General features: G+C 38.6%; 1 protein-coding gene across 1 annotated transcript in view; it reads right to left on the bottom strand.

The window, feature by feature from the left end:
- NSL1 (NSL1 component of MIS12 kinetochore complex) overlaps window positions 1-21,431 on the bottom strand; it is a 40,992-nt gene extending 19,561 nt beyond the window's left edge. The window contains exons 1-4 of the mRNA XM_068986325.1: window positions 21,198-21,431; window positions 14,769-14,847; window positions 4,995-5,125; window positions 3,423-3,477 (exon numbers count right to left, since the gene is read on the bottom strand). Coding sequence (XP_068842426.1) covers window positions 3,423-3,477; window positions 4,995-5,125; window positions 14,769-14,847; window positions 21,198-21,431 — 499 coding nt within the window. The remainder of the gene's footprint in view (window positions 1-3,422; window positions 3,478-4,994; window positions 5,126-14,768; window positions 14,848-21,197) is intronic.
- Window positions 21,432-21,528: the final 97 nt, after the last annotated feature.

Below are 21,528 nucleotides of genomic sequence, written 5' to 3'. Positions count from 1 at the left end.
AAATAAAATATAGGTAACTTTAATTCAAGTATATAAAAGAAAAAATATACTAATGAGTAAGTGGGGTTTTCCATGTGAATGCAATGATAACCATCAGAAAAATCTGTCAATGTTAATTCACCATATTAGCAGAGTTAGAGACAAAAAGCATAAAATTGAGGGGCATAAGGGAACTTCATGAGTGATGAAAAATTCTGTATTTGAATTGTGGTCATGGTTACAGAGTTGTATACATTTGCCAGAACTCAAACTGTATGCATAAAATGTACATACTTTTATTATACATAAATTATATCGCAATAAAGTTATATATATTTTAAAAACTTATGTATATATAAAGTCATTATAAATAGTTATAAGACAACCCAAAACTGAGAGCAAATATTTACAGTGGTTATAACACTAATGTCTATAATGTGTGTGCATGTGTATATCTTCATGTGCCTGTGTATATGACTCTTAGAAATGAATAAGGAAAGTTGTAATACCCAACCAAAGAACAGGCAAAGAATATAAATAGGTAACTCAAGACGAACATCCTCACTTTAAAACCTTCTACATGCCCATCACACTGGCGAAAAAAAAAAAGTACAGAAAACCTGACAGCAATTAATTTTTGGCAAACTGTACAGAAGCAAGAACTTTCAAACACTGCCGGTGGAACCATAAACTGACATGACCTTTGGAGGGGTAGTAAAGCTCAAATGTAATAAAGCTGAACAGAGACAAGCTCTCTGGACCTAGAAACTCTGCTTCCAGAAATCTGCCTCAGAAAATCTGCAACATTAAGTATGCCACAGTTTACAAGACACAGGTGTAAAAATACTCATTGTAAAACTGTTCATAACAGCCAAAAAAAGAAAAAGAAACCAAGTGTCCTCAGTAGAGGAACGGACTTACAGAGAAGTATTCATGCTCAGAATATTATATAGAAACTAAATGAATGCAGATAATGTGTATACAATACCAATGGGGAAAAACAAGTTGCAGAATGATATGATTGGTATGATACAGCTTATGTAAAAATTTTAAAAGACATGCCATACAGTGTTTATGGATATACATCTATAAAGTGAAAGCACAAAAACATGGATAGGAAGGATCCTCTCAACTTGAGCATAGTGGTTATTCTGAAGTAAAAGGGAGTGGAATGGGATGGGAAAAGGGTAAAAACAAAGTTTCAACTGTATCCATACCTTTTAATTCCTAGGAAGATCTGACCCAAGTTTGACAAAATATGAATAGCCCTTAAAAATAAGTAAATTCTCCAAGCCAGGCTTCAACAATACGTGAATCATGAACTTCCAGATGTTTAAGCTGGTTTTAGAAAAGGCAGAGGAACCAGAGATCAAATTGCCAACATCTGCTGGATATCGAAAAAGCAAGAGAGTTCCAGAAAAAACATCTATTTCTGCTTTACTGACTATGCCAAAGCCTTTGATTGTGTGGATCGCAACAAACTGGAAATTCTGAAAGAGATGGGAATACCAGACCACCTGACCTGCCTCTTGAGAAACCTGTATGCAGGTCAGGAAGCAACAGTTAGAACTGGACATGGAACAACAGACTGGTTCCAAATAGGAAAAAGAGTATGTCAAGGCTATATATTGTCACCCTGCTTATTTAACTTCTATGCAGAGTACATCATGAGAAATGCTGGGCTGGAAGAAACACAAGCTGGAATCAAGATTGCTGGGAAAAATATTAATAACCTCAGATATGCAGATGATATCACCATTATGGCAGAAAGTGAAGAACTAAAGAGCCTCTTGATGAAAGTGAAAGAGGTGAAAAAGCTGCTTAAAGCTCAACATTCAGAAAACTAAGATCATGGCATCTGGTCCCATCACTTCACGGCAGATAGATGGTGAAACAGTGGAAACAGTGGCTGACTTTATTTTGAGGGGGCTCTAAAATCACTGCAGATGGTGACTACAGTCATGAAATTAAAAGATGCTTGCTCCTTGGAAGGAAAGTTATGGCCAACCTAGACAGCATATTAAAAAGCAGAGATATTACTTTACTGACAAAGGTCTATCTAGTCAAAGCTATGGTTTTTCCATTAGTTATGACTGCATGTGAGATTTGAACCATAAAGAAAGCTGAGCACTGAAGAATTGATGCTTCTGAACTGTGGTACTGGAGAAGTCTCTTGAGAACCCCTTGGACTGCAAGATCAAACCAGTCCTAAAGAAAATCAGTCCTGAATATTCATTGGAAGGACTGATGATGAAGCTGAAGCTCCAAAACTATGGCCACCTGATGCGAAAAACTGACTCACTGGAAAAGACCCTGATGCTGGGAAAGACTGAAGGCAGGAGGAAAAGGGGACGACAGAGGATGAGATGGTTGGATGGCATCACCGACTCAATGGACATAAGTTTAAGCAAGCTCTGGGAGTTGGTGATGGACAGGGAAGCCTGGTGTGCTACAGTCCATGGGATTGCAAAGATTCAGACACAACTGTGCGACTGAACTGAACCAAACCAAACCGATGACAAAGTAAGTGCTACTAGGTTAATGTTTATTGTCAAATACAGTGACTGCTATGATTTTAACCAACTTCAGTCTACATTTGCTTCCCCCTCTCAGTTTATCCCATTGGTTTGGGACACTTTGGAAGGGCAGGGGACATGTTAGAAGGTCAATCAGAATTCAACAAGGGTGAGGTATTTAAAGCCATAAGTATAGAAATCCCATACAAATAAATCAAGATCTTAAGTGTTTTTACAAAGACTTCAAAATTGGTACGTTAGACAGCCAAACGCAAATTCCAAAATGTCTCTTAGGAAAATTGTTACAAATTTTTAAAGGTAAGAATAGAGTTATTTAAAAATATGCATGATCCACATTTTTAGCAATGTTAGTTCTGTTGCTGAATTTACAGTTTATATTCTTTTTATTTGTGTTTTACAAGATGCACCTAAGTGGAAAACAGAACTGAATTCAAAGGTGTAACAAGTGTACATATCTCTTCTTAAGTTCAATATTATATTTTTATTGGATTTCATTCTGTAAATGATGAAAAACCAGTGATGGTTATCACATGAAGAAAACATACTATGAGTGCTTTAATAGTACCACTTTGGCTGTAATGCAAAGAATGGATAATATAATAGTATTAAAGACAGGAGGGTATTATAGGAGAAGGTGGATGGAGAAGGTGGTAACACTCTAGGTCAGGAGACCGCTTAACGGAAGTCCACATTCCTGGTTCCTGACCCTAGAAATTCTGAGATGGCAGGTTCAGAGCTAGTTCTCATAAACCTAAGTGAGAAAAAGACTGAAATGCTTATGACTGGGAGTGAGTTAGAGCATCAAAGGGAAGATACCCCTGATGCTAAAACCTTTAAAGGAATATCAGGAACTCCTAAAATTACAAGCTCATGCTTCATTTTTACCACAAATGAATACTGGCTCACCTGGATCAGGGTCATATTTTAGGTCCAACAGATGTACAACAGGGTTGTACTGCTTCTAAACATAAAATAAAACAGATTTAAATTAACAACTAAGTGACTTACAGAAACATTTTCTTTGGCTAATATAAACAAATATTAGTCAGCAGTATCATTCTTTTGCAAAAAAAAAAAAAAACCCAAAACAAAACAAATGTCCAAATCAGATCCTGTAGGGGAGGGAGGAGAAAAGAACAGATCAAATTAAGTCTGAATTATACCTTTTAGAGTACTGCCACCTACTGCATACACTAAGATGCAGCATACAAGAAAGAAGCATAGAAGCAAAATAAAGGCACAGTGAAAGAATCTTAAAGTATAAGGTAGTTTTCAAACTATTAACGGACTGGTTTTCGAAAGTTCATTTTAGGACGAGTGGTTAGAACTCGAACTCATATTCACACAGAAATCTGTTTTTGAAAGTGTCAGCACACTAACGCCTACCTGTGATACACTGGGACTGCAGTAGCAGAACTCTAAGAACAAGATCCATAATTCAGGCAAAAAGGAAGTGGAAAATGTTCTTTCTCTTGCCCAAAGCAGCAGGAGCCAAAAAGGTTTTTTGTTTGTTTGTTTTAAAGCTGTCTTTAGTATCCTCATCTCATTCATTTTTGCATCAATTTTTAAACTTCCACAGCAACACCCCATCTAGGTCAGCAACTTTCTTTAATGTAATACTGACTACAGGTTTTTTGGTAGGGAGGTGGGAGCAGGGAGGAAGGGTAGTAATAGGGAGAAAGATACTAGAAAATAAATACATTTGGAATGTTTTTCCTGAGAAAACTTTAAAAGTAGATGAGGGAGATGGGAGTGGGGTATTTCTTGGAGAACTGACATTTCTGTGGAAGAAATAAAAAAGAAAAATTTTGCTTATAACTATTTTTTCTCATAGAATGATAAGCAAAATATTTTAGATAAAGTACCTGCTTTCACTCTCTGAAGCAATTCCTGAAAACTAAGCAACTGGAAAATTTATATGTGAAAGTATGCTAATTTCAAAAAGTAAGGACAAACCATTAAGCAAAGCTGAAAGCCACATGTATGTCTCACTCCAGAGGCAATGCCATTCCAGCAAACCTCCTTCTGCCTCATCATAATTTTTGGAGCAAAAGAAATTAAACACAATTCATAAAGCAAATTTTGGCATTATAAACAGGTAGTCTCAATCTTCATCACCAAAATACGTAACAAAGACAAGGGTCTCCCAAAATACGTAACTATATACAAATAATGTGCCAAATACAAATCACAGATAGAAGGAAGAAGCTTAAAAAATAAATTTCTTTCTCCTTCCTAGACTCAGAATTAAGTTACTGTCAGTCTTCCATCTTCAAATTCTACTTTATTATCAGCTGTATTCAAAACCTAGTGTGACTTAGAAGGGGGAAGTTTTATAATAAATAGACAAACAGTAGTAATTTAGGCATGAAAAACAAAGAAAACATTTATCTCCTCTTGATCTTATACTTTAACTTTTTTACTGTAGTAAAACAGACATTACATAAAATTTACTATTTTAAAGGTAAATCATCTTACCAGAATCTCTTGTTGTGCCTTTATGATATTGATGACATATTCAAGGATCTTTCTGGGATACTGCTTACGTTTTGTGGCTAAATCAACTATGATTTCATCAAACTGGTCTTCAAGGACTTTGATATCAGAATCTATTTCAAGGGAAAAAATAATATCAAAAATTCTTTAAAACACACAGTTTATATTCTATATGAAAATGTAACATAAATAAACTGAATTTAGAAAACACAAAATTTAAGGAAAACAAATATGGCAAGTTAATGGATGCCTCACTTTGGTGACTGATTCATCTATTCATTTAAAAGTCAATTACTTATTGAGCCCCTGTGGGAATCCAACCCCAAATCAGAGAAATAAAAAAAAAAAGATACAATGAGGGAAAACTTACAGGACAAAGGAATTAGAATAAAGTTATCAATTAAAGTGTATAAAGCAAATGAACTAAATTCTAATATAAAGTACAGCATACTGATTGGCATTAAAACAAAACTCAACAATATAATGCCTAAAGAAGACACACAAAAATATATGTGGGCTAAAATCTACAAAATAATTTAAAGCATGCAGTATCTGTGCAAATGCATAAAGGAAAAATCTAGAGTTTTCTCTTATGGCAAAAAACTAAGAAAAATTAATAAGGTTATGATTATGTTAAATAAATTTTCATGAAGTCATATTAAGTAAGAGAATATCTAACAATATAACGTGTCAGTTCCAAACAATATAGTAACAATATATTCTGAAGAACGACTGATTAAAAATGAAAAATATAGTTGTACCTGGAAGCCTTATCAGTTTAAAACGTCAAGCTTTAGAAATTAAAGATAAATACAATTTTAAAATCTGTATCAAATAACAAATGACATAAAACTAACCCTGTAGTAGTAAAATTTAATGACAAGACAGAAAAACAACTTAAAAAAAAAAAAGAGGGAAATACAAAGATGAATATAACACAACCCCTGTTCTCTAAAAGCTTATGGTTCACTGGAAGAAACTGACAGATAACTGCCAAACAACTTCACGAATACAACAGAGGTATGAACAAAATGCTACCAGGACAAAGAACAACTTGAACAATAACTATGCCTTGGGAATCTGAGACTTTAAAGAGAAAGTAACATCTGAGTTGGATCTTGAAATATTGATATAAATGTAAATAAACTGCATTAAAAAAAGGTAGGGAAAAAATAATACGGAGAAGCACATGAGGCAGAGAAAACAGCACCGGCAAGATCAAGAGTCTTTAGGAAAAAGTTCTAAATGGCTGCAGGATAAAGTACAAGAAAAGAAGGATAACATAATGAAAGAACCACACTGAAAGCATTTAACATTTGATTTTAGTATTTCTTTGATTTGGCTAAAGCTATCTTATCAGTTGCTTTCCTATGTTTTAAAATACAGTAGACCCTTGAAGAATGTGGGAGTTAGGGGCACCGACCCTCCACACCATCAAAAATCCAAACATAACTTTATAGTTTCCACATCTGTGTATTCAACAAACTACAAATCATGTAGTAGTACTGTAGTATATATATGGTGAAAAAAAAAATCCCTATATAAGCGGATCCTTGAAGTTCAAATCTGTGTTGTTCAAAAGTCAACTGTACTGATTCTCAAACTCCTAGAGAATGAATAATCACCTGGAGAACTTGTCAGAAATAAAAAACAGCTATATCGAGGTCTAACTGTCATACAGTGAACTGCACATACTTAACATACACAATTTGATAAGTTTAAACATGTGTATATCCTTGAAACCACCACCACAGTCAAGATAGTGAACATAACCATCACCCTAAAAGTTTCCTTCTGTTCCCCTGTAATGTCCCCCTCCAGCTCCTTCCAAACTGCTCTCTATCCCAGGCAACCACTCATCAAATTTTCATCACTAAATTCTAGTTTTCATTTCCTAGAATTTTATATAAATGAAATCATATAGTACACATTCTTTTGTAAGGAGAAGGGCAGAAATTTTGATTCTCAACAGAAAGTGAAAGAAAGTGAAGTCACTCAGTCGTGTCCAACTCTTTGCGACCCTGTGGACTGTAGCCTACCAGGCTTCTCTGTCCATGGAATTCTCCAGGGATGAGTACTGGAGTGGGTTGCCATTTCCTTCTCCAGGCAATCTTCCCAACCCAGGGATCAAACCTAGGTCTCCCGAATTGCGGGCAGACGCTTTAACCTCTGAGTCACCAGGGAAGTCTCAACAGAGATCTCTGGAATGAGGCTCAGAAATTAAGCACCTCAGATGAAATGAATGCAGGGAATACATTAACCTTATTTTGAAATTTATTCTTTATTTTTACTTATTTATTTGGCTGTATTGGATGGCATGGGGGCTCTCCAGTTGTGGCTTAGCTACCCCAGGGCATGTGGGATCTAAGTTCCTGACCAGGGAAGGAACCCTGGTCCCCTGCATTGCAAGCCACATTCTTATCACTGGACCACCAGGGAAGTCCCTGGAAATTATTTTTTAAAGTAGCAAACATTAAGTAGTTAAAAATACTAAAAAGCTATGTCCTCAGCTTAACTAATTTTGCATCCTGTGTGTTCTGCTATGTCAAATTCTATGCCAGAAATAGATCTATTTATCTTACTGAGTAGAGAGCTTCATTATGGAGAAGTCTCAAACATGTTAAACACATACTGGGGAACATTTTGAGACACTGCTGACATATATCAGCATAAAGTACATATCAGGTAAAGATTAATGAGGTCATGTATGACCTTTCATTCATCAAAAAAATATTCACTAAGTCCAACTAAATTACTTCTGAGAGTATTATAAGATATAATCATTATTACTTTAAATATTCATTTAAATGAGCAGCCTTCCTTATATTTTAATTATTTAAAAAGTTCAATCACTAGCTTGAAAGGAATATTGTTACTATTTCACAATCAGCTATCAAAAACAAATCTTCCAGCTAAATCTTCTGTGTAGAGAAAATGGTTTCTTAGCGCCACCTAATGATAAAGCTAAAAACTGAAACATATAAATTTAGTTCAGTTCAGATCACTCAGTCATATCCGACTCTTTGTGACCCCATGGACCGCAGCACACCAGGCCTCCCTGTTCATAACCAACTCTCAGAGTTTACTCAAACTCATGTCCATCAAGTTGGTGATGCCATCCAACTATCTCATCCTCTGTCGTCCCCTTCTCCTCCTGCCTTCAATCTTTCCCAGCATTAGGGTCTTTTCAAATGAGTCAGTTCTTCACATCAGGTGGCCAAAGTATTGGAGTTTCAGCTTTAGCATCAGTCCTTCCAATGAATATTCAGGACTGATTTGCTTTAGGATGGACTGGTTTGATCTTGCAGTCCAAGGGACTCTTTAAGAGTCTTCTCCAACACCACAGTTCAAAAGCATCAATTCTTCAGCACTCAGCTTTCTTTATAGTCCAACTCTCACATCCACACATGACTACTGGGAAAACCATAGCCTTGATAGACGGACCTTTGTGGGCAAAGTAACGTCTCTGCTTTTTAATATGCTGTCTAGCTTGGTCATTAACTTTTCTTCCAAGGAGCAAGCATCTTTTAATTTCATGGCTGCAGTCACCATCTGCAGTGATTTTGGAGCCCCCTAAAATAGTCTGTCACTGTTTCCCCATCTATTTGCCATAAAGTGATGGGATCAGATGCCATGATCTTAGTTTTCTGAATGTTGAGTTTTAACCAACTTTTTCACTCTCTTCTTTCATCAAGAGGCTCTTTAGTTCTTCTTCACTTTCTGCCATAAGGGTGGTGTCATCTGCATATCTGAGGTTATTGATATTTCTCCTGGCAATCTTGATTCCAGCTTGTGCTTCATCTAGCCCAGCATTTCTTATGATGTACTCTGCATATAAGTTAAATATGCAGGGTGACAATACACAGCCTTGACATACTCCTTTCCTGATTTAGAACCAGTCTGTTGTCCAGTTCTAACTGTTGCTTCCTGACCTGCAAACAGGCCTCTCAAGAGGCAGGTCAGGTGGTCTGGTATTCCCATCTCTTTCAGAATTTTTCAGTTTGTTGTGATCCACACAGTCAAAGGCTTTGGCATAGTCAATAAAGCAGAAATAAATGTTTTTCTGGAACTCTCTTGCTTTTTTGATGATCCAGCGTATGTTGACAATTTGATCTCTGGTTCCTCTGTGTTTCTGAATCCAGCTTGAACATCTGGAAGTTCATGGTTCATGCACTGTTGAAGCCTGGCTTAGAGAATTTTGAGCATTACTTTGCTAGTGTGTGAGATGAGTGCAATTGTGCGGTAGTTTGAACATTCTTTGGCATTGCCTTTCTTTGGGGTTGGAATGAAAACTGACCTCTTCCAGTCCTGTGGCCACTGCTGAGTTTTCCAAATTTGCTGGCATAAATTTAAGCAGGGAAGAATTTGTCATTACTCTGGCTTCCCCACTGGCTCAGGGGTAAGGAATTCACCTCAATGCAGGAGACATGGGTTCAATCCCTGGGTCAGGAAGATCCCCTAGAGAAGGAAATGGCAACCTACTCCAGTATTCTTGCCTGGGAAATCCCATGGACAGAGGAACCTGGCAGGCTACAGTCTACAGGGTCATAAAAAGTTGGATACGACTTAGCGACTAAACAAATATGCACTGGGTTGGCCAAAAGGTTTGTTTGGTTTTTCCTGTAACTGGCTCTAGTAGTGATTAATTGTCTTAAATTTCATTAAAAACAATTTTGTTAAGAGTGTACTGTGACAGCTGTCATATCAGTATTTTTTAAAAAAGCTTATCAATTGGTGAATTTTTGAGTAGCCATTTTAATACTGATCATGGAAGAAGAAAGCAACATTTTCAGCGTATTATGCTTTATTATTTCAAGAAACATAAAAACACACCTGAAACAGAAAAGAAAAATTTGTGCAGTGTATGGAGAAGATGCTGTGACCAACTGAATGTGTCAAAAGTAGTTTATGAAGTTTCATGCTGGAGTTTTCTAAAGGGACAATGCTCCACGGGTGGGTAGACCAATTGAAGTTGAGAGCAACCAAATTGAGACATTAATCAAGAATGGTCAACATTACACCATGCAGAAGATAGTCAACATACTCAAAATATCCAAATCTAGCACTGAAAATCATTTGCGCCAGCTTGGTTATGTTCATCACTCGATGTTTAGGTTCCGTATAAGTTAAGCGAAAAAACCGTATTGAGCATATTTCCATATGTGATTCTCTAATGAAACATAATGAAAAATATCATGTTTTTAAGGCAAATTGTGACAGGAGATGCAAACTGGATATTGTACAATAGTGTGGAATAGAAGAGATTATGAGGCAAGTGAAATGAACCACCACAAATCACACCACAGGCTGGTCTTCATCCAAAGGTTGTATATATAGTGGGACTGAAAGGGAGTCCTCTATTATGAGCTCCTTCCAGAAAACCAAACGATTCATTCCAACAAGTGCTACTTCCAAGTAAACCAACTGAAGGCGGCAATAGGTGAAAAGTGTCTGGAATCAATCAACAGAAAACACATCATCTTCCATCCTGATAACACAAGACCACAATGCTTCTTTGATGACCAGACAGAAACCGTGACAGCTTGGCTGGGAAGTTCTGATTTCATCTACTATGTTCACCAGACACTGCACCTTCAGGTGTCCATTTATTTCAGTCTTCACAAAATTCTCTAAATGGAAAAAATTTCAGTTTCCTGGAAGACTGTAAAAGGAACCTGAACAGTTATTTGCTTAAAAAGATAAAAAGTTTTGGGAAGATGGAATTATGAAGTTGCCTGAAAAATGGCAGAAGGTAGTGGAACAAAACAGTGAATATGTTGTTTAGTGAAGTTCTTGGTGAAAATGAAAGACTGTCTTATTTTTTACTTAAAAAACCAAAGGAACTTTTAGCCAACCATATACTATGTGCCAAGCCAAGTACTGAAAACATAGTGATGAGAAAAATATATATATTGCCTGCTCTCAAGGAACTTACTTTTTAATTCTTTTTAAAAATATGTATTTATTTATTTGGCGCACCAGGGCACAGCTGCAGCATGCAAGATCTTTGATCTTCACTCGGGCATGGGGGATAGCCCTCTCAGAGGAGAGGGGCAGGGAGAAAGTTGGTTTCACTTGTATATTCCTTCTTTCATTTGTTCACTCATTTGCACAATAATCTCAGTGAACAAAACACAAAAGCCTCTGCCCTTGTGAAACTTACTGATTCTATGTATTAGATCAGATACAAACCCTATTAATTCTATCTTCTGAACATCTCTCGAACCCATCTTTTTTCCCTCTTTCTTAGGGTGGTCTTCACCGTCTTTGGCTGTATTACTGCAATAACCTCCTAAGGTCTGAGAGGTTCTCCCCTGAATTTCTCCCTCCTCCAATCCGTCCCTGACACAGTCAGCAGTTAGATTCTAAAACACACACTTGTTCTCGTTACAGTAGTGCACCCTTATCTGTGGTTTCACTTTCTGCAGTTTCAGTTACCCATAGTCAACCACAGTCTGAAAATATTAAATGAAAAATTCCAAAAATAAACAATTCCTAAGTTTTAAATTGTGTGCCATTCTGAGTAGCATGATGAAATCTCAGGCTGTCCTGCTTCACCTCACCCAAGACATGAACCATCCCTTTGTCCAATCTATCCTGCCCATTGGTCATTTGGTAGCCACCTTGGTTATCGGATCCACTGTTGCAGTATCTCTGTGTCTGTGTTCAACTAACCCTTATTTTACTTAATAACGGCCCCAAAGCACTAGAGTTGTGATGCTGGCAATTTAAACAGGGCAAAGAAGGGCTTCCCTGGTGGCTCAGTGATAAAGAATCTGCCTGCCAGTGTAGGCGACACAGATTCGACCCCTTGTCTGGGAAGATCCCACATGCTGCAGAGCAACTAAGCCCGCAACTAACTGAGCCTGCGCTCTAGAGCCCGCAAGCCGCAGCTACTGAAGCCTGAGCCCTGAGCCCATGCTCTGCAACAAGGGAAGCCACCTCAAGGAGGGGCCCACACACCACAACTAGAGAGCAGCCCCTGCTTGCTGCATCTATTAACAGAGAAAAACCCATGGAGCATCGGAGACCCAACACAGCCAAAAATGATAAATGAATTATTAAAAAATCAAATATGGCAAAGAGAAGCTGTAAGGTGCTTCCATTAAGTGAAAAGGCAGAAGTTTGCAACTTAATAAGGAAAAAAATTGTAGGCTGAAGTTGCTAAGATTTATAGTAAGAATAAATCTTCTATCAGTGAAACTGTGAAGAAGAAAAAAGAAATTTGTGTTAGCTTTGTTGTCATTCCTCAAACTGCAAAGGTTACAGCCACAGTGCACCGTAAGTCTTTAGTTCAGACAGAAAAGGCATTAAATTTATACAGTAAGATATTCTGAGAGTGACGGAAAGAGACCATGTTCACATAACTTTCATTACAGAATATTATTATAATCGTTCTATTTTATTGTTATTGTTATTAATCTCACTGAGCCTAATTTCTAAACTAAACTTTATCATAATTGTATATAGGTTGGATAAACAACAAAGGCCTACTAGTGCTGGGAACTATACTTAATATTCTGTGACAAACCATAATGAAAAAGAATATAATATGTGTATTATTGAGTCACTTTGCTGTACAGAAGAACAGCAACATTGTAAACTAACTATACTTCAATAAAATTTTTTTTTAAATAGTATACACAGGGTTTGGTACTATCTGGACTTCAGGCATCGACTGGACAATCTGGATACATCCCCTGAAGGTAAGAGGGGACTATGGGGAGGTGGTTTAGGGGCATCACATATACTGTGCACTTTATTTACATATTATTACATCAGTTCCACCTCAGATCATCAGAGGTTGGGGACCCCTGATCTACAGGATAAAGTGCATATTCCTCAGCATACGCTACAGGGCTTTATGTGATTTGGTCCCAACTTGGCCTCATCTGTCTCAATTCACTTCTGCCATTTTCCAAACATATCACTCCTTTGTGCCTTTAGGGCTTCCCTGATGGCTCAGTTGGTAAAGAATCCACCTGCAATGCAGGAGACCCCGGTTTGATTCCTGAGTCGGGAAGATCCGCTGGAGAAGGGATAGGCTATCCACTCCAGTATTCTGGCCTGGAGAATTCCACGGACTGTACAGTCCATGGGGTGGCAAAGAGTTGGACATGACTGAGCAACTTTCACTTTGTGCCTTTGCACATGATTTTTTCTTTGCTTCAAACGTCCTTCCAACCTCCTTTCTGTCTATACTTTTATTCATTAAATGCATTTAATAGCAACCTACTCTGTTATGTCTTCTCCCACTTCCTGAGGAGTAATGTGTTTTTGTCGATTTCCTTCCTTTAATGATGAGTTCCTAAATGGTTAAGAATCGTATCTTTTCATTTATTTCCTCGAACTTGGTATGGTGTCTGACACTGATTGAGTGCCCATGAAAGAAGGTAAAACTGCAGTATTCTCTACTATTTCCCCTCAGAGTTATAAGGGGTAGGGAAAGGGACAGAGAACATCCAGGTTTCAGCCACGCACTCATGCTGCCAACCTGTCAGAAAATACACATGTTGATCTATAAACTGATGAATCATATGCTAAAGGCAGTCTGGACCAAACAATACAGCAGTTCCAAACTGACTTCAGAGAACAACAGTCACATAAACACTCAGTAAAGGCTGTCTAGTTTGAAAATACTCCTAGGTGATTCTCATATGCTGCCTTTCCCCACTAACTGGCAATCACTCTGCTAATAGGTGAAAAATCTGATGTTGTTTTTTCCATTTTAAAATGTAAGCCACAAAGTGAACTCTGGGCGTCTTTGAAGAGGTAATTATAATAATGCCCAGAGAGTAAAGTCTTCTGGGCAAATTATCTTAATGCTAAGAAAAATTGTAGCCACAGAGAATTACTTGACAGGGCTTGGCATATGCTCAAAGGTTTAAGTGATTAATCTTAACAGCGAGCAGAGACATCAGTCTACACTGGTCAGATCTCTGTACCATCACCATGGTGACCAAGAGGTACTCCAGTCCTCCTGTCAGGACAGCCCTTTTCCTGGATGTTGCTGGAGAATTCTGTCTCTCTTCCCACACTGATCATTCTTTTTCTACCATTTTTTTTCCTTCCTACACTGACCATTTTCTTTCTATTAAAACTTCAATTTCTTTAAATATGTCACCTTCATTAGGTAGGGTGCAATCTAGTCTGCCTGGACCAGCAAAATATTCTGTCTTTTTAAGGAGGTTTCTGCAAATATTAAACTCATTCTTTTTATGGTACTTACACAGTTTAACTTCACATTTCTAAGAGTATTTCACTATCTACTCAAAGGATCGCTTATAAATATATAACTTGATTTATAAAGTATTAAGCATAGGAATTCTCTGGGCCTGCTTCATCTCATGACAGTTCTATAGTATTTTCCAATAAGCTATTGACAAGGGTACTTTTGAAGACTGAGCAGATGAAAGTCCTGTGGGAATACCAGATAGCATATATAAAGGATCATGGTAACCACTACGTTGTTTGCCTCAGTGTATGACCTTAATAGTCTTCTACATTGATTTTCTCTTTTTTTCCAGTAAAGGGACTCTGCCAGTAAAGAGGTGACATTGAAAACAGGTAGGAATTCCCTGGTAGTCCAATGGTTAGGACTTCAAGCTTCCACTACAGGGGCCATGAGCTTGATCCCTGGTTGGGGAACTAAGATCCTGGAAGGAATCTTCCACGTGACATGGCAGGAAATAAAGTGGAATGGCTACAAAAATAACTCAGAAATGAATGACAGAGGGACAAAGTGAAGTCACATACCCATAAAGCAACTGTCTGAAGCTTCCTGCCATGCTTGCCCATTAATGCTGACATTCTCTTGCACAGCTGATTCGAAAGTCTGCAATAAAGTCACAAAAATCAAGTTACTAAAAATAACTTTAAATACTGAATTCAAACATTTGGACAATTCAGACTTGTGATAGAGAATATAAAAAAAGTAGATGACCAGATTACTGCTATGCTTTTGCTTTTCAATGATGTGAGATTCCATTTCAATCGTTTATTCTACCTACATTTTAGTTCCAACAGCCATTAAGCTACCCATGAGAAAATGTGATGAAAAGTTTTACTATATTGGTACAAACAAAAAAAATTTACTTCTTAAATGAAAGGAAAGTGAAGTGAAGTTGCTCAGTCGTGTCCGACTCTGCGACCCCATGGACTGTAGCCTACCAGGCTCCTCTGTCCATGGTATTTTCCAGGCAATAGTACTAGAGTGGATTGCCATTTCCTTCTCCAGGGGATCTTCCCAACCCAGGGATCGAATCCAGGTCTCCCACATTGTAGACAGATGCTTTACTGTCTGAGCCACCAGGGAAGTAAATGAAAGGAAAACAAGCTAACAAATTGGGCTCAAATGAACCTCAAGGGTATAAGTAATACATTTGCTGCTGAATGAGAGTCAGTGTTAACAAGTGGGAAAATACACAGGCTTAAAAGAAAGTGAAATTAATTTCTACTTTACAGTGGACTGTATTTTTGGTGGGGAGGGGACTGCGTTGGGTCTTAGTTGCAGCACTGGAGATCTTTCACTATGGTAGATGGATTTACACAGACTCTCTAGTTGCGGTACTTGGGATCAGTGTTTCGGTGCTTGGGCTTAGTTACTCTACAGCATGTGAGTTCTTCTCACACTGGGGGTTGAACCCACATCCCTTGCACTGCAAGGCAGATTCTTAACCACTGGACCACCAGGAAAGTCCTAGGACTCTTTTTTTTTTTGAGATGTACTTTGAAGTATATAACGATGAAATGACATGAGAGATGCAATTTGCTTTAAAATAGAAGTATAACATATTTTTGATAACTGCTAAATTTGGTGATAGACATATGGATGTTCACTGTGCTATCTATTTTTTGTAACATTAAAAATGTTTATAATACATTAAAAAGTAAAAAACTAAAGAAATTTGATGGTACATCCAAATTTTAAATGCACATTCCCTATAGCTTAACAATTTCACGTCTATCAACATAACCTAAAGGACCATTCTCATAAAAACATAAAGAAGATAAACTGGGAATGCTTATTTCAGTTCTGTTTGATATTATGAAATATTGAGGGAAAAATATCTAAATTCAAAATTAGGAGAATGGCTAAATATACAATATACCCATATCATACAATACTAATAGAATGAAGTACATCTATATATAACATTAACAAATAATAACCAAAGACATATTCGGTTTTTTTAAACAAAAAGCAGGATGTTAACAATTCATCAGCATGACACGATTAGTATTAAAAAAAAAAACAAAACACTTTTTAAAACAGAGAGACAGCTTTAAAGCCAAAAAAAAGGATTATATCCTCCAAAATAATAAGTTATTTCCAAAAAAGGAAGAGGGATAGGAGAGAGGAAGTCAAAGATTTTTGCTTTATGCTATTTTTCATAAAGAGAATACATTTTATATACTTAAAAGCTTAAAATTACCCTTCTATTTAAAAATAAATTTTTTAAAAAGGAAAAAAAAAGCTTAAGTCAAATGATAACTGATAATTATGAGTTAGAGTATGTATTCTATACTTTAAAAGATTTTTATAAAGTAAAATCCTTACTCTATCCAGTTCTATTCAAGGATTATCCAAATTGTCTTTTTAATATTCATTGCATAGTTGTATCAATTTTTTAAAATGTTACTTTATTAAGTATTCAGTTCAGTTCAGATCAGTCGCTCAGTCGTGTCCGACTCTTTGTGACCCCATGAATCGCAGCACACCAGGCCTCCCTGTCCATCACCAACTCCCGGAGTTCACTCAAACTCACATCCATCAAGTTGGTGATGCCATCCAGCCATCTCATCCTCTGTCGTCCCCTTCTCCTCCTGCCCCCAATCCCTCCCAGCATCAATCTTTTCCAATGAGTCAGCTCTTAGCATGAGATGGCCAAAGTACTGGAGTTTCAGCTTTAGCATCATTCCTTCCAAAGAAATCCCAGGGCTGATCTCCTTCAGAATGGACTGGTTGGATCTCCTTGCAGTCCAAGGGACTCTCAAGAGTCTTCTCCAACACCACAGTTCAAAAGCATCAGTTCTTTGACACTCAGCCTTCTTCACAGTCCAACTCTCACATCCATACATGACCACAGGAAAAACCATAGCCTTGACTAGACGGACCTTAGTCAGCAAAGTAACGTCTCTGCTTTTGAATATACTATCTAGGTTGGTCATAACTTTTCTTGCAAGGAGTAAGCGTCTTTTAATTTCATGGCTGCAATCACCATCTGCAGTGATTTATGTATTAGAGAAATGCAAATCATAACTACAGCGAGGTATCACCTCACACCAGTTACGTACCATAACTGGTGTGAGGTGATGGTCAGAAAGGCCATCATTAAATGATGGTCAGAATGGCCATCATTAAAAAGTCTACAAACAATAAATTCTGGAGAGAATGTACTGCACTGTTGGTGGGAATGCAATACAGACACTGTGGAGAACAATATGGAGGCCCTTTAAAAAACTAGGATTAAAACTACCGTATGACCCAACAACCCCACTACTGGGCATATGCTCTGAGGAAACCATAATTCAAAACAACACATATACCTCAATATTCACTGCAGCACTATTTACAATAGACAGGACATGGAAACAACCTAGGCGTCCATCGACAGACTAAAGGATAAAGAAGTTACGGTACGTATATACGATGGAATATTACTCAGCCATAAAACCAAACAAATTTGAGTCAGCTGAACTGAGGTGGATGAACCTAGAGCCTGTTATACAAGCAAAGCGAGTCAGAAATGAAAAATAAATATTGTATATTAACGCATATATATGGAATCAAGAAAAATGGTGCTGATGAACCTATCTGCAGGGCAGGAATGGAGACACACGTAGAGAGTGGACGTGTGGACACAGCAAGGGAAGGAGGGGTGGGGTGAACTGAGAGAGCAGCCCTGACACACACCTTCCCAACGTGCACAGCAGATGCTGGCTTAGAATCCCCTGGCACGTGCAGGGAACGTGGGTTCAGTGCCGGGTCTGGGAAGATCGTACATGCCCTGGAAGCTGCTATATAACACACAGAGTTCAGCCTGGTGCTCTGTGACTTCCCTTGTGGCTCAGCTGGTAAAGAATCTGCCTGTAATGTCGGAGACCTGGGTTCGATCCCTGGGTTGGGAAGATCCCCTGGAAAAGGGAAAGGCTAACCCACTCCAGTATTCTGGCCTGGAGAATTCCATGGACTGTATAGTCCATGGGGTCGCAAAGAGTCGGACACGACTGAATGACTCTCACTTTCACTCACTTTCAGCCTGGTGCTCTGTGACTTCCGAGAGGGGTGGGAAGGCAGGGGTGTGATGTAGTGGGGTAGAGGGGTGGGAGGGAGATTGAACAGGGAGGGGATATATGTATACTTATAGCTGATTCACTTATGGCTAAGCCACTCAGTGTGGTAACTTGTTATATCAACAATAGGAGATGAATACGCTGTCCACATCCTCCATCTCTGTTGTTTTGGGATTGTTATTTTCAATCTCTGTCCCCAGCCCACTACCTACACCCATTATAAGTAAATTAAAATATTAAAAGAAAAAAACACACAGGACTTTCCTAGTGGTCCAGTGGACAAGAATCCGCCTGCCAATTCAGGGGACACAGATTTGATTCCTGGTCTGGGAAGACTCCGCATGCTGTGGGGTAACTAAGCGGGTGCACCTCAAGTCTGTGTTCTGCAACAAGAGAAGCCACTGCCACGAGAAGCCCGCCTGCCACTAGAAAGCCTGAGCACAGCAGTGAAGACTCGGCAGCCAAAATTAACTAAATAATTTTTGAAAGCCTTTAATAAAAAATCTACAAATTTTAAATGCTACCCTCTTTTATGATTGGTGGGAATGTAAATTGATACAGCCACTAGGGAAAACAGTGTGGAATTTCCTCAAAAAATTAAGAGTTGCCATATGATCTGCATCCTACTCCTGGGTATATATTTGGAGAAAAGTACTAAATAAAATTTGAAAAGATATGCAGGACTTCCCTGATGGTCCAGTGGCTAAAAATCTGCCCACCAACATAGGGGACATGAGTTCAATCCCTGGTCTGGGAAGATCCCACATGCCATGAGACAACCAAGTCCGTGCACCACAGCCACTGAGCTTATGCTCTCGAATCGAGGAACTGCAACTATGGAGCCCACACACCACAGCTACTGGAGCGCACGTGCCCTAGAGCCAGGGCTCTAAAGCAAGGGAAGCCGCCACAAAGAGAACTCCGAGCACAGCAACTAAAGAGTAAAGCTCCCACTCGCCGCAAGTAGATAAAGTCCTCGCGCAGCAACGAAGATCCAGCCAAACACAAAATTAAATAAATAACTTTAAAAATTTTTAAAAAGATGCAATTCCCAGTGTTCACTGCAGCACTGTTTACAATAACCAAGACATGGAGACAACCTAAATGTCCACCAACAGAGAAAGCATAAAGACGCGGCACATACACAATGGAATACTCCTCGACCGCAAAAAAGATGGAATAAAGCCATTTGCCACAGCATGGACGGTCTTGGACATTACCATATTAAAGTGAGGGAAGTCCGACAGAGAAAGATATATGCTATCATTTATATGTAGAATCTAAAATATGACACAGAAGAACATGTCTATGAAACAAAGTCACAGAGAAGAGACTTGTGGGTACAAAGCAGGAAGTGGGAGGGAGAAGGATGGATTAGACGTTTAAGATTAGCAGATGCAAACTTTTACGTGTAAAATGGATAAACAACAAGGTCCTAATGTACATCACGGAGAACTATATTCAATATTCTGCGATAAACCATAATGGAAAAGAAAGCATATATATGTATAACTGAATCATTTTGCTATACAGTAGAAATTAACACAACATTGTAAATCAACTATACTTCAATAAAATAAAGTTTTAAAAAAACTATCACAAAAAATGTTACTATATTATGTGGTTTTAGATAGAGAGGCAACATTACTGAAGCCTCCACCTTTTATCTGTTTTCTTAACTAAAACACAAGTGAATTCCCTTGGTAGTTTAAATCTTCACATCTTTTATCTTCTAATTTACTTTCTCATCCATTAATAAAGTATAATCAGTTAAGCCAAGTTCCTCTTTTCCTATAAGGAGAATTAATGTTCTAAGTACCTTAGCACTTCCTGGAAAGGGGTAAATTCTAAGATCATTACACAAAGAAACAAGTCTTCTCCCATCAAACTACTACTAAAAATGTCCTCAGGTATGTCTCTATCCTTCCCTTGCTAGCAAGGGGGGAATGATATAAAAGTCAGTGTATACAATACTGGAACACAGAATCACAACCCAGGGAGTGTTCTTACATTCTTCATCCACTTAGCCTTTATTTTGTTTGTACTGTGGTCAGTAAAACTGTACTGCATTACAAACACTTTAACATTTTCCCCTGTATATAAATAGGTTGTGTGCTTTCTTCAGACTGGCACAAATCCCTCAATTTGTTGTGTCTTCCCACCACGCCCCGCACCTGCCCCCCCCCCCGCCCCCGCCCGGCAAAAAAAGCTCATCTTCTACACAGCTTTGCAATATACTTGAGAAAGGAAGGGGAAACGAGTTATAAGGGTCAGTGTGATATTAGTGAAGTTTATAATGGGAAGCTTCCTTATCTACTTTAGACTCGTAGGGAAAATGTTTTCCCTCTTTTTACGAGATATTCTAAAAACAAGCAAAAAGACAGACCAAAAGCTAGCCTGGTGACTGACTTCCAGGATTCTCCTTTGAGTCTCCGTCTACACCGTCCAAGAGGGGACAATCCAGCCACTTTGTGGCTGTTGAGGCCTTAAAATGTAGCTAGTGGAAAAGGACATCAGGTTCAAGACAGATGTGAAAAGCCTGGTATGAACCAAAGAATGTAAACTAGCTGTTCCTTTTTTAAAAATTGTTACAAGTTAAAATGGTATCTTGGACACAGTCGGTTAAAATAAATATCATTAAAATTAATTTCACCTATTTTCTTCCTTTTAATTTCAAGTGACATACATGGCTCGCCTTGAATTTTTCGTCGGACAGCACTGGCCTAAATTAACTGAAACACCCGGCTGCCTCCAGCATCTATCTCGTTCCCTTGCGTTCCCGGGCACCGTTAAACTCTGACAAAGCCGGCCGTGGGCTCCTCCTGACCACTGAGACCGGGGTGTGGAGAAAGCGGGTGAAAAGACAAGAGATGGCTACTGGGCCCGTACCCACTGCGCATCTCGCAGCGCGGGCTCCCGAATCTCCTCAGGCAGCGCGTCCCCGAGCTTTTGCACGAAGCTGCTGCACAGTTCTAGCACTTCCGTCACGGCCCGCTTCGAAGTGCAGCGCACACGGAAGTCTTTTCGGTATGTGGCAGGGACCGAGGCCCTGTCTTCTGTCCTGGCCACTCTCCCCACGTCCCGACAAGGAGAACGCGCCACCGACCGAAGGACCCGCTCCATTTTTCCAACTTGAACTGGGGGCGGGAATTCTGAGGGCGGAAGGGCGGGTTTCCCGGGAGGAAGGAGCACTCGTCCGGCCGGAAACTCAGCCCACCGC

This window comes from Capricornis sumatraensis, chromosome 14 (genome assembly GCF_032405125.1).
Source record: "Capricornis sumatraensis isolate serow.1 chromosome 14, serow.2, whole genome shotgun sequence".
NCBI lineage: Eukaryota > Metazoa > Chordata > Mammalia > Artiodactyla > Bovidae > Capricornis > Capricornis sumatraensis.
The sequence above is the reverse complement of the archived record's forward strand: the minus strand, read 5'-3'. Positions and strand labels throughout refer to the sequence as shown.